The sequence below is a fragment of the Belonocnema kinseyi genome, chromosome 1 (assembly GCF_010883055.1).
Source record: "Belonocnema kinseyi isolate 2016_QV_RU_SX_M_011 chromosome 1, B_treatae_v1, whole genome shotgun sequence".
NCBI classification, from domain to species: Eukaryota; Metazoa; Arthropoda; class Insecta; order Hymenoptera; family Cynipidae; genus Belonocnema; species Belonocnema kinseyi.
This window is the reverse complement of record NC_046657.1, coordinates 154,147,072-154,161,410: the sequence shown is the minus strand read 5'-3', so window position 1 is coordinate 154,161,410 and position 14,339 is coordinate 154,147,072. Positions and strand designations below refer to the sequence as shown.

At 32.2% G+C, this 14,339-nt stretch overlaps 1 protein-coding gene across 1 annotated transcript in view; it reads left to right on the top strand.

Annotated features, from left to right (window-relative positions):
- Nucleotides 1-14,050, top strand: part of LOC117174754 (fatty acyl-CoA reductase 1-like) — a 57,389-nt gene extending 43,339 nt beyond the window's left edge. The window contains exons 3-4 of the mRNA XM_033364107.1: nt 3,938-4,165; nt 13,635-14,050. Coding sequence (XP_033219998.1) covers nt 3,938-4,165; nt 13,635-13,944 — 538 coding nt within the window. The 3' untranslated portion in view covers nt 13,945-14,050. The remainder of the gene's footprint in view (nt 1-3,937; nt 4,166-13,634) is intronic.
- Nucleotides 14,051-14,339: the final 289 nt, after the last annotated feature.

Below are 14,339 nucleotides of genomic sequence, written 5' to 3'. Positions count from 1 at the left end.
CAAAGTAAACATATTTTCTTCGGTATACATTTAGTGATATAACGAAATAGTCCGCATTGATTTAAGAAGTAAGTAGTTGCTAAGGCTATTGCTATGTATCCTGAATAATGTAACCATTCGAGACTTTTTTCTTTCCACGTTTTCATTCTCCTATGAGTAGATATCCGCTCAAGCATATTTTGTGCATCATCTAGACTAAGGCGTGCATTCCTAAGCTCATCAATATTAAGTTGTTTAGGCATCTGTATTAACCTAGTTTCTAAATTGTCTAAATCTTGTTGGCTATTTTGTAAATCGTAGGTTATATTAATAGTAATTATTTTTAACATTGCTAGATTCCTAGGTAGGTCTAATTTATCGTCGTTATTATATATTTGACAGCCACTTCCAGAAATTAAAGTATTAGTTTCTATTTGGATTGATTTGATGGTTGTTTCACAGGCGATATCTAACTTAACATTGGTCGTTGGTACTACTATATAACCTCCTTTTACTGGTATAAATGTATCTTTATGTAATAAGTAGGGGGATTGTGTACATTTGTATTCCGCATATCTACGTAGTAGACTGGCTTCACAAGTTTTTTTATCGGATATACGTAAGTTGGGTTGATTTCTCTTTATAATTAAGTATTCGCAAATATTTCTACTTTTGTCTATTGTCTTTTGGTCTGTCGGTACGTAACTGTTTTTGTAAGTAATTATAAGATCATGGTCAGGGATTAAGGAAAGGAATACTTTGTTGAATTTGGTTGGTATCGGAATTATTTTTTGTAATAATCCTTCTTCTTTTTCCAGGACTGGGATGTCGATTATATAAGTAAATAGTCCTTGAATCAGTGCTACATTGATGGAGCTAATTTCAATTATATGTTGATAGTTTTCTTCAGTTTTATCAAAGTGATATCTAGTTCTATGATAAGCTTCAAATTCTTCTATTGTTTCTTTCATAATTTTCGGTGTTAATAGTTGAGTATGTACTATCTCATGTTTTCCGTCATTGATGGCATTAATAGTTATGTCAACATCTTCATTCATTTCATCAACTAGAAAGGTAGTTAAAATTAGCTTAGCATTAACAAAGTTATCTTTGGTGTTTGAGTTCACTGTTTGACTTAATTTTTTAGCGGATTCCAATTCTTCTCCTAATTTATCATGTAATATTTTATAATCTGTTGAGGATGTGTCTAATATAAGTTTAAGTATTTTAGTGTGGTTAGTTAATATTGAAGCTATATTTTTGTTGTCAGAGTATATTTTATCAAATTCGGAATTAATTTGATTAAGATCAGATTCAGTAAGGGTACCGAAAAGAGTTTTAGAAATATCTCCAACGAAGTTCGCAACTCCTCTTTTATGTCTTTGATTTCCTAGTAATTTGTGGAGAATAGAGATTTTTGATGTTATTCTATTGTACCTTCCTTTTACTAATCTTAGTTCGTCCTTCGGGGTACAGTTGTATCCACAGGCTCGTTCCGCGGGTAGTATAGTTTGGTCTAATGCTGCCAATCTTTGTTCAGTTGATGTAAAGTTTATGCCGATTATAATTCTCTACTCTTCATGAAAAAGGTGAACTTTGTTTAATTCTTCCATAAAAATGTTTTCATTTATTTCCCGTATAGTGTAATTTGCTTCGGTTGTTGTTCTACTGCAATGCCAAGAAATTTCAGGTAGATTTGTTTTTTATTAACGAATACAGAGGCCAGGGAGCACCTTAGCGTGTATACGGACGCAAGCCTAAAGCTTGGTGGTATTTGGCGCAAATTTTATGATTTAATCATAAAATTGCCTACAAATATCCTGAAGCTGTACATGATATCTAACACTTCTTATTTCTAAAGATCACTACTTACAATTGTTTCTGCTAGGGCTATTTGAATCTTCTTTCCTTTTCTGCACTCCACTGAAGTCGTGAAAACGGGAAGTTGATCCTGTGCTGTCCTTCACTGAAGTCGTGAAATCGGGCAGTTGATCCTGTGTTGTCCTTGACGTTCTGATTTAATTCCTCTTCCTGTTGAGTTAATAAAGATTAATCTTTCGTAAAATGGGGCTACTATAAGTCCACCCCAATAGATTTAATCTTTTATTAACTGGTTATCGGGCCACCCGTGGGTTGGTCCGGAGTCCGTGTTGAGAATTTCGTAAAATTCTTAAATTTTGCCAATGATTCCAATTGATCAGTTCCTTGTGACCTTCGTAAAGATCTGGTCGAGGAGCTGATCCTGGCAGGATCGCCAGAAAATGTTATGCGCTACAGAGTAACGACAACTTTTTAAAAATAAGGTTGAATTGATGACCTCAATTCAACCGTTTCTTTATTCCACACAATACAGTTACAATCGAAGAGTATTACAGACTGGCCCTTGAGCGCGGTAGTCGGCTATATATATATATATATATATATTCCTAAAATTAAGTGGGCGGAAGGTTCAAAGTCGCTTCCGTAACACTTTTAAGGATTTATATATTTGGTTCAGAATTGGACTATTTGGTCAAAAATTCATCTTTTAGTTTTTTTAAAAATTAGTTTGTTTTCAACTAAAATTTAACTGTTCCATTTTTGGTTGTACACTTACTTTCTTTAGTTAAAAATTTTGATATTTGGTTGGAAAGTTATGCATTCCGTTGTTTCATTATTTTGTTAAATGTTTAACTATTTTTTAGGTTTTAATTTTTTTATAAAAATTGTACTTTTTTGTTGAAAATTCGTACATTTGGGTGGAAAATTCGGCAGTTTAGTAGAAAAATAAACTATTTAGTTGAAAATTTGTCTATATGATTGAGGATTGAACTATTCTGTTAAAAAATAGTGTCTTTCAGATAAAGTCAACTGATTGAAAATTCGGCTTCTTTAATTTTTGAAATTTATTTGTTTACAACTTAATTTTAAGCATTTCCTTTTTTATTTATAAACTTATCTTTTTAATTAAGAATTAAACTATTGGCTTAAAAATTTACTTTTTTGTAGAAAATTCATAGTTTTGCTTGAAAATTAAACTACTGTGATAGAAAATAGCACTATTTGTAAAAAACTAAAACTATTTTCTTTAAAATTGATTTTTTTGGTTGTAAATCTACTCATTGCATAAAAATTTATATTTCTTGATAGATAATTAACTTTCTTCTTTAAAAATTTTCTCTTCTGGTTTAAAAATGAACTATTTCCATGAAAAATAATTGAACAAATTCGAATAATAATAATTTAATTTAAAAAATAATGTCTAGAAAATAATTCTAGTTTATTAGAAATTTATCTACTTAATTGAGGATTGAACCATTTTGTAAAATTGGTCTTTTTTAGTTGAACTGAACTGGTTGAAAGTTACATTTTTTTGAAAATATTTTTTCTACTAAAAAGTAAACATTAACTTTTCTGGTTATAAGCGTAGCTTGTTTAGTTAAAAATTGAACTGTTTGGTAGCAAATTAACTTTTTCGTTGGAACTTTATTGCTTTTAAAATTAAGCTACCGAGTTAGAAAACTTAACTATTTATTTCAAAATCCAACTATTTTGTGGAAATTTTTATTTAATTTGTGTATTGCATTAAAAATTCACCTTTTTTAGTTGAAAATTAATATTATATTTTAAATTTCTTCTCCTCTGGTTTAAAATTAAACTGTGTTCAAGAACAGCAATTTTCATAATTTTAAAAGTAAGTATGTAATAATAAAATAAAGAATTTCAATTCTTTTTACTCGAATTTTTAGCTTCAAAACTTACCCTTTTCTGTTGAAAATTTGTCAATTTGTCTAGAATTCTTTTTTCAGTTTTTCAGTCGAACTCAGCTGGCTGAATTTTGTTTTTGTTTCTTAAATTTATTTATTTTCTCCACTGAAAATAAACCACTTCCTTTTTATTTATAAACTTACCTTTTTTATTAAAAATCCATTTCCTAGCTAAAAATTAACTTATTGAACATAATTTTAATTTTTTAAAGGAGTAAATCTGACAAACCATCAGTATACAATGCAACAACAATTGGCTGCACATGGGACGATCTTATTCAACAGGGATATAAGTGGAACCAAAAGTTCGCATATCCAACTTTCAGTTATCGTGGGATGACATTAAATGCAATGCTTCACTGGTGGGTCATCTTTTTCATTGAATGGCTGCCCTCCGTGATTTGTGATACAGTCTTGTCCCTGTTTGGGGCCAAACAGAGGTAAGTCAATGACTTAAAAACCTATCAGACGGTAGCGACTGGGATTTGTAACCGAAAAGTCGGGGCTCGATTCCTGCTGTCTGCATTTTTTTGCCACGTTTTTCAGACAAAAAAGAAAGTTATCTACAAAACCTCAACTTTTTAATCACACAATTATATTTTTAAAGTTTCCACTAATATAAGCATGTCCATCCTATCTATTTTCGGCGGGCTAATTCGAAATAAGAAGTTCTCGAATTTATAAAATTACCGAAATATAAACATTCCCACACAATTAAATTCCTGATACTTTATAATATCACCGGTAATTGAAAAAAATTGTTTTCCATTTAATATTTTTTTTAAATATTTATTTTACTTTTGTCTGGTTTTTGTTTGAATTCAAAATAATAGTTTCGATAAATTTCAATCCAATTTCCCTAAGAAATGTGCATAGTTTGCTGTTAAATTATTGCTCTCGTATTGTTATTTTGCATTAAGGAATATTTTTTATAATCGTTTTTAATATGTTTTTTAGACATTCTTTTGAATTATTTAAATTCCATAATTTTCAATTATAAGGCATTTTGGGTTATAGGATATTTTATAATTCGGAAATATACTCTCAGCAATGTTCTTGTTATAAATGTATGTGATTTTCGAGAAAAAATTTAATTGTTTGAGTTCAATAATTTTCTAGTGTCAGAAATTTTTCAATAACGAATATTTTATATTTCGGTAACTTTGTGTCGACAATGTTTAAATTCAGTAATATTAAAAACTGTTGGGCATTTTCAATTCTTTAAAATTATAAATTGTTGGAATAATTTAATTCTTTCATAATTTCTCAAGTCGGTATTTTTCTATTTCGGCACTGTAAAATTCCAGAAAGAAAATATTTTAAATGAAAAATTCCCAAAATTTAAGCAAATACCAAAATGTGAAAATCCCGAATCGGAAAATTTTCGAACAGCAAATTACCGAAATGTAAAATATCTGAGCAAAAGGAATTAAATATGTTCAGCTGAGAATTTTGTTTTGAATGTTGTATGTACTTTTAAAATAATTCTTGAAATTTAAAATAACAATAATTTTTGGAAAATTTCCTAAAGATTTTTGTTTTAAGTACATAGTTGTGAATTTTAATTTCTGCTTTTGTTATAAGAATCTTGTTCTTGTATCATTCTTCTGCATTGTGAAAAATTGGTCGAATAATTATTATTTCACATTCAAACAATACTTTCTAAATAATATATTGAACGTGCAAAAACTTTTTGTTTAAAATATGTCATTATTCTATTTTTAATCAATAAATATGATTTATTAAAAAACATGTATGTAACTTTAAAAATTGTATATAATTTAAAAGAAAATTTATTTTTATTCAACTTAAAACAACTCTACTTGTTTGAAAATTTGCTAACCTTATAAAACGTTCGGGAAATTTATTATTCGAGAATTTTTCAAGACGTGATTTTTATATTTGGGCAAGTTCATAATTTCAGGAATGTTTTTTCGGCAATTTCGCAGTCTCGGAGTATTTATCTTTAAAATGTTTCGTTCTTCCGAAAAGCGACATTTTTTGAAAATTGGACATTCAAATTCAAATATTTGTAAATACATAAAATATTTGGTTCTCTCAAATCAGAAAACAAATATATTTTATCGCTAAGATCATTTATTATTTTTATGCCTAGCCGACTCGTTAGCTGTGTATGTTAATTTTTTTCTTGTCTAAGGCTAGGAAGTCTCACCTTCCAAAGGTGAAATATAAGTAGAATCTCTTTGTTTTCAATTCATAGATATTTCAAGAATGATACTCATAATTTCTCAATTTTAATAAAAGACAAGCTGAAATTTTTATTAATAATAGAGTGTGTGAAAAAATTTCAAATATCTAAGATCGAAAAGTCTTATTTTGGGTCTTTTATAACATAATTGTTTGAAATTAAAAAATTTAAAACTCCATGATCAAAGGAAGTTAGACAGGACATCTATTTTTCTATGAAAAAAACAGATAAAGCTAGCGCTTGCACCTACAAAAAAGGGTTTTACATCTCCCCTCTTTTCTCTCACCACTTCCTCCTTTTACATCTCTCCTCCTCTCCTTTCACCTTTCGCTCCTCCCTCCTCTATTCTGTCTCCTCTCTCTTCTTCTCTCTCCTCACTCCTCTCTCAACTCTCCTCCTCCTATCTCCTCTCTCCTATCTTCTCTCTCCTCTCTCTTCTCTCCTCTCTCCTCTCACCTCTCTTCTACCATTACCCTTCATCTTTCATTTCTCCTATCTCCTCTTCCATCGTTGATACAACCTCTCTACTCCCCGACTTTCCGATCATACACTTCAATCTTTGCCTTTCAACTATTCCATAACTCTTTCTCATCTACTTCCCCCTATCCTCACGTCTACTGCGTACACAGTTAGGAAAGAGCTATGTGGGCACGTGCACAGTTAGGCAAGTACACGGGAACCCATCTGTGCACGACGAAATTTTGATGTTTACAATTTTCCAAGTACCATCTGTGCACGTACTCATTTGCCCAGGTGAAAAGTGCGCAGGTTTAAATTTTCACGTGCACAATTGTCACTTGGACAACTGTGCACATGCACAGGTGGTACTTGGAAAATTGTGCACATGCATAGGTGGTGCTTGGAAAATTGTGCACGCACAATTATGGTACTTGGACAAATATGCACTTTCACAGGTGGTATTTGGGCAACTGTGCGCGCGCATAGTTGGTACGTTGACAGTTGTCCGTCTGCCCAAAGACGTGCACAGTTGTCCGTCTGGTCATCGGCTTGCACAGTTGGGCACTTGCGTAATTGCTACGTGCAAAGTTGTCCCCAGCCCTGAAAAAATATTGATACTTAAAAGATTAAATTTAAATATTCAGTATTTTTCGAAAACGAATTTGATTCTTTTTGAAAAATCTTCTTTTTTAATTTTGTCGATGATTCAAATAAGATTCTCAACGAATTGAATGTAACTTTCTTATTTATTTAATAATAGAAAAACTAAAAATAAACTCTTTGATCCCTAATTCTTTTAAGGAACAATGCTACTTTCTTGAATTTTATAATATCTCGCATGATTTTTTAGAGAAACTGGAAATTTCGAATTTTTTAAATTGAAAAAATGATTTTTAAAAAAATGGCCTCGGCAAACATTTTTTTAACGAAAAATCATTGTGAGACCGCTTAGATAAGAAATCAAGACAAACATTTTCTCTGTGAGTACCTTTGTGTTGAAGTAATTTCAAATGAATCGCACGACTATTTTATGTTTCTCTAAGTTTCTTGCCATTAAGAGAACTATCAGCAATCGAAGCCAGAGGTGAAGATAATAAAATACTGTTGTTCGTTAAATTAAATACAGACTTAAAACAATAGATTTTCTCTCTCCTTTTCCGCCTTTAGTTCTTCCGTTGTATTTGTTAATTTTTCTGTTTTCCCTTGCCCCATACCACTCATCTTACACTTTTCATGCTTCCCCTTCTTCTTTTCAGTTCTTCAATTTCCTTTTTTGTTTCCGTTTTCCCTTCACCTCTTAATTCCGCTTCCTTACACTTTTCATTCTTCCCCTTCTTCATGTTCCGTTCTCTCTTTCCCTTCTTCCTTTTCCTCTTTTCATTTCTTCACTTTCCTTTTCCGAATTCCCTTTTCCTCGCTCCACCTTCTCTGACCTCCCTATTATCCTTTCCATATTGAAATGGTAAAGGGAAGTTTTTTACTTTTTCCCATTCCTTGTAATTCCCCTTCCTATTTCCTCTTTTCACTTCTGATTTTATCTCTTTCATTTTTATTTCTGGATGTTCTGTTTATAATTTTCCCTTTCCCCCTACCATCTTATCCAACCTTTTCCCCACTAAACTTTAATCTTTTTATTTCTTACCTTCCCCTTTCCCGTTAGCATTTTAATTTTCCATCGCCACATTCTGTGACTTCCTCATTTCTCTTTCGTTATCGGAAAGGAAAAGAGAATTCTCTTTTTTCTCCAATTTGCTTTACCCTTTTAATTCCCCTTCCTCTTTTCATTTTTTCATGTCCCGTTTTCTCTTTCCCCTTAACACCTCATCCTACTCTTTCACTTTCGACGTTTCTCTTTTCATTTCTTTATTTCCTTTTTCTCTTTTCCGTTTTCAACTTTTATTTTACCTTCTACATCTTTTCTGACTTCCCCATTACCTTTCCGCCATCAGAAGGGAAAAGGAAACTTTTTCATTTTTCCTTCCCTTCATACTTCATACTTTTTACCTTCACTTCTCCTCCCTTCTCGTTAAATGCCCCTTTCTCTTTCTTCTTTCCCCTTCTGCATTCCTTCTCCTTCATTTAAATTGTTGCATGGTCCATTTTCCCTTTACCCTTACTAACTAATCTTGCCCTTTCCCTCTTACCATTTCCCTTGAAATTTGTTTATTTCCTTACTCCCGTTTTCCACTTTCATTTTTTCCTCTCAACCTTTTCTGACTTCCTCATTACCATTCCGCTATCGGAAGAAAACGTTTTCCCTTTTTGGCTTTTCTCTTCCCCCTGTAATTCCCATTCCATTACAATTTCCTCTTTTCTCTTCTGCTTTTCTCGGTTTTATTTTCATTTTTTCATGTTCCGTTCTCTCTTTCCCTTCTTCCTTTTCCTCTTTTCACTTCTTCACCTTTTTCGATTTCCATTTTCCTCTCTCCACCTTCTCTGACCTCCCCATTACCCTTTCTCTATCGAAAGGATAAAGGGAAGTTTTTTTCCTTTTCCCATTCCTTGTAATTCCCCTTCCTATATCCTCTTTTTACTTCGGATTTTATCTCTTTCATTTTTATTTCTGCATGTTCTGTTTTGAATTTACCCTTTCCCCCTACCATCTTATCTAACCTTTTCCCCACTAAACTTTAATCTTTTCATTTCCTGCCTTCCCTTTTCCCGTTAGCATTTTAATTTTCCATCGCCACATTCTGTGACTTCCCCATTTCTCTTTCGTTATCGGAAAGGAAAAGAGAACTCTCTTTCTTCTACCCCTTTTTCTTACTCTTGTTTTTCCCCTTCCTCTTTTCATTTGTTCATGTCCCGTTTTCCCTTTCCCACTTAACACCTTATCCTACTCTTTCCCTTTCGACGTTTCTCTTATAATGTCTTCATTTCCATTTCCTCTTTCCCATTTTCAACTTTTAATTTACCTTCTCCACCTTTTCTGCCTTTCCCATTACCTGCCTGCTATCAGAAGGGAGAAGGGAACTTTTTCATTTTCCTTTCTCTTTATACCCCTTCCCTCGTATATTATGCGGAAAAATTTTGTACATTTTTGTATTTTTCAATATTTCACAACAAAAAATATATAAGAATTGACAGTTTCTTGATCTAAATATTCATTTTATTTACGAACTAGGATAGAAAATATTTACTTAAAATAATCTCTAGAAAATTATACAAAGTTATGTTTAAACTTGATGCTGTGAAGCTTCAACTTTTTGTAGAAGAAACATAATTTCCATGCAAAGATTAAAAATTAATGAAAAACTTCTTGTGGAATTTCAAAAACTACTATAAAATATAATATAAGCTAATTAAGTCCTCCTTTTCCTCCCCACCTTGCCCCTACATTCCCCTACTTTCCCGCTCCTTTAATGGCTTCCCTCCCCTTCCTCATTTTTTCCTCGTCTACTCTCAACTCTCTTCACTTTCCAGGCTAACACTACCCCCCCCTTACATCTTGTCACCCCCCCTTATTTTCTAATACTTCCTTCCCTTCCCTTCATTCATATTACTCCACTTCCTCTTCCGGCTCTTCCCTCTTTTCCCTTTACCTTCTTATTGAAAAAAACGACAAAGGACGGACGGACAAATGGACACCTAACCGAAACGGAATTCGAATGAAAGACGAAACTTTTTTCTCGACTGTTTTTTTTCTATGCGATGATGCGTACAATAGAAATTAAAAATTTTAATTTCCTGAAAAACAAAGAGTAAATTAAAAAGCAAAACATAAATCGTCGTAACTCAGCCGAATATTATTGAAACTGTTTGAAATTTACTACTCATGCAAAGTGTAAGCTTGGAATGCCTAAAAAGCAATTTAAAAATTTATAATCACCTTCTGTTCAATAATATTAAATTTCCAATGAAGGCCGGTCGGTGAGCAATTTTCTTTAGTTTCGCGGACAAATATTATAGAGAGAACTTCAGGTTTTATTGATGATGTGCAGTTGAAATTTAAAACAAAATATTATTTTTAATCTTTTTATCGTTTTTAGGCATTGCTTAAGTTTATTTCGCGAGTGTACTAAATTTCAGACAGTTTTACTGACACATTTTAATCACTTATTGATTTTCGGAAAAAAATTTATTTAACTTTTATTTTGTAGCATAAAAACAATTGTTATAAAAAAATTTTAAGGAGGAAAAAGATTAGTGTTGTGTTTTTTTACAAATAAACCTATATTTAAAAAACATTCATTTTGCGAATTTAAAAAAATGGATTTATTGAGACCCGGCAAGCAAATGCTCGCAAACGCTAAAAGCATTTTCGAGCATCGGGTGAGCTCTGGCATCCAATATCTCAATTTATGTTGCAATTTACTTTCTTTGTTCCTATTTTCCTGACAAAAATGGTTCTAGTTTTTTCCTGAAAATTAAGAAAAATTTAACAAAGTGATTAAAGAAAAAATTAATTTTTTTTATCAAGTACACTAGTGAGTCAAACTGAAATGGCAAATAATGGTTTATAGAGATCTAAAACATCTATTCATATCATTTTTTAATCTATCGTATAATTTTTAAGTAACAAAAGAAAAAAAATGTTTGTTTTTCGGGTTTTGTGCGCAATTTTGGCAATATTCCTCAGAAAAATCTTTTTTGACTAGAACGAAGTTTTTTGCACAGCTTCTTTTAGGTCCTAGGTTGTCTAAACTATTTTTCTAGAAACGAATTGATTTTGAATTATTCAGGCTGTGTAAATCACAGAATCATTCAGCTTTTAAGTATGTTATTTCTTAAATAAAATGCGAAGGCACGTATTTTATTTTTTGTGAAATAAAATAATATTTTTCTCCAAAAAAATTAAAGTTTCTTCTATTTTTTAAAATTGGATTTCCAAACTTTTCTATTAAAAAGCGACCCATAACTCATTCTAAGAAGCTCTGGCATAAAAGGAATTTACTCTCTTATGATATTTTGTATCATTCACGAGAAAATTTTAAAAATTAAAATTTTTTAAATATTTTTTTCTATATTTTTTCTACATTTTTTGTTCACATTTTATTTGCAGACACGAGAATTTCTATACGAAAAATTAAATTATTTTCCTTGAAATCGGTAGAAGATATCATTGTGGCTTGTAAGAGAAATGCAAAAAATCAGTGTGTCAAAGAAAGAAATCCCATAACCCGAAAATTAATCACAAATGTTTGAAGCAAAAAGTTTTTTTTAACAACACTAAAACTAAAAATACTCTTGGGAAGAACTTACTTATAGAAAATTATTTCTTTTCTCAAAACGCAAAAGCACGGGGAAGGGAAACATGAAAAGCATAAGAAAGCGAAATCAAAACATAAATATAAGAATGGAAAAGAGAAATGGATAACAAAATAGATAACAAAAATGATAACGTGAACAGGAAAAAAAGGAATAAGAAATAGGAGAGAAGGAGAGGTACATACAAAATTAAAATGGGGCAACTAGAAAAGGGAATCAGGAACATGAAAATATGGAAAGGAAAGGTGGACAATAAAAATCTTAACTATGAAAAATGAAAGAGGGAAAAGGGGAGAAGAAAATAAAAAATGAAGTAATAATAAGTGACAGAGAAAACACAAAATGAAAATTTTGAAAGGGAAAATGAAAACATGACCAGCAAAAAGGGAAAGGCGAGTATGAAAACATTAATAAAGACCTGGGAACAGGAAAATAGGAAACACAAAAAGAGGGAAAGAAAAATATAAAATGGGAAATAGAAATGATTGAAAGCGAAAAAGGAAAAGACAATTGAGAAATGGAAAAGAAGAAATGAGAAAATTAGCAGAGCAGAAGGAAACAAGAAATGAGAAAATTAAAAAATTAACTGCGAAAAAAGAACGGGGGAAGGGAAGAGAAAAGTAAGAAACGTGGAAATAGGAAGGGGAAGAGAAGCGACAAAATAAAAATTTGAAAGGGTAAAATGAAAAGATGAACGGTAAAAAGGGTAAGGGGAATGGAGAAAGGGGAAGGCAAGATAGATAACATGGAAATGGGACAAGGAAAAAAGTAAAAACGAAAAGAGGAAACCGTAAATATGAATAGGAAGATAAAAATCTGAAAAGCAGAAAAGAAAAGGGAAAAAGAGAAATATAAAAGGGAAGATTAAAAGCATTACTACGGAATAAGGAAAAAAGATGATAAGAAAGGGAAAAGGTAACATAGAAATATGAACTATAAGACATTGATAAGAAAAAGGAAAGAAAAATGGAAAGGGAAACGAAAAGAATTAGGAAAGACAAAAAGACATGGAAAGGAGAGGAGGGTGAAATGGAAAGGCCAGGCATTAGTAAATGAAAACGGAGAGGACAAGGTGTGGCAAAGGGACAGGAAAAGAAGAGGTATAGGGAAATGGAAAGATGAAGAAATGGTAAAGGGAACAGGGATGGAAATGGAAAAGGAAAGCATAAAAGGGAGAGAAAGGCGCAGAGGGAGTGGCTGAAGGAGGGGTACCCGTAGGGAGATATTTAGCGAGAGAATGTGGGGGAAAGCTTAAGAGCACGAGGAAGACGGAAAGGAGAGGGATCTGAAAATGGAAAGTAGATGGAGTGGTTCAGGGAAACAGAGAGGGAAATAGAAAGAGAAAGGAATAGCGTAAAAGCGAGTAAAAGTGGGTGATTGAGTGACTGAAGAATGGGAAGACGTGGAGGGAGATGTAGCGGAAGAATTAGGGAAAAACCGAAAGCAAGAGAAACAGGGGGATAGGTAGCAGGAGAATAAGGGGGATAGCGAAAGCGTGAAAACGATATGGAGTTAGAGTGCCTGAAGAAGGGGAAGCGGTAAAGAGGGAGAGGGGGAGGGTAAGGAGAGGGAGATGGAGAGAAAAAACGACATTGGGAAAGCTGAAAATAAAAGAATGAACGTTAAAAATCGAAAATTGGAGAAGGGAATATAGAAAAGGAAAGGCGGAAGGAGAAAAGATAAAAGAGAAGAATGGTAATGTAATTTAAAGTTGCTTTGTCTGCATTATTTGAAAAGATTTGGTACCCTTACGGCTGGTAAATGATTTCAATTCAGGAGGCTAGGCATTGAAAATCAGATTCTTGGTTATTTAAAATTGAATCTTATGACTGACATTATACAGAAAATGTGAATGAATATGAAAATGTAAATTTGAAATGTAAAAAAGAAATAATTGGTGTGAGGATTAGAATAATCTTCTCATATATCGGTATTGAATTCAATTGAAATATTATTCGAAATATCGATTTTATCTTTCAACTTGGAAGGCAGAATCGAGTTTTAAAGTTGGTTTTCAATCGGATATTTTTCAGAATCGTCGCGGAACACGTCCGAGTGCGAAATGCGCTTCGGTCCCTGGAGTCAGTCGCATCCAAGCCGTGGTCAGTGGAGAGAAATCACGTCAATCGACTTCAAAAGCGCCTTAGCCCCGAGGATCAGGAAACATTTCCTCTTGTGGCTGATATTGACGTCGAATCCTACGTTTTGTGTGCAGCTGCAGCCAGCAGAAAATATTGCGTTGACGAAACTAGCATTAAGATTGTTCGAGTTTTTACCAGAATTCTTTTGTCACTTATTTTTGTCGCACTAAGCTATATTCTTTTAATTTTTTTCAAGCCATGAATGCAGAGAAAAGCCGAAAAAATAATTTCTGAAAGAAAATAAAACTATCCTCAACTGGAACTAAGCGACGTGGAAATATCGACAGTATTGCGCAGATCAGGAAAAAGATTGGAATTAAAAAAAAATTGCGAAAGCAGAAAAACTCTGTAAAAGGGATTTGAAATCATGGATAATAAATTTTTACATTTGTGAATTTTATTCAGAAAATGTTTTATTCCGTTTATGAATAATACTCTGTTCAACATTTTACAACATTAATATTCTGATCTTTCAACCCTAATGGTCAGATTCGGAAAGTTGAAATTGGGCATTTTACAATTTTTGGGAATTTTATCGTTTAATAAATTTGGAAAATTGGGATTTTTTCTATTCCTCCTTTTTATTTTATTTGAAGA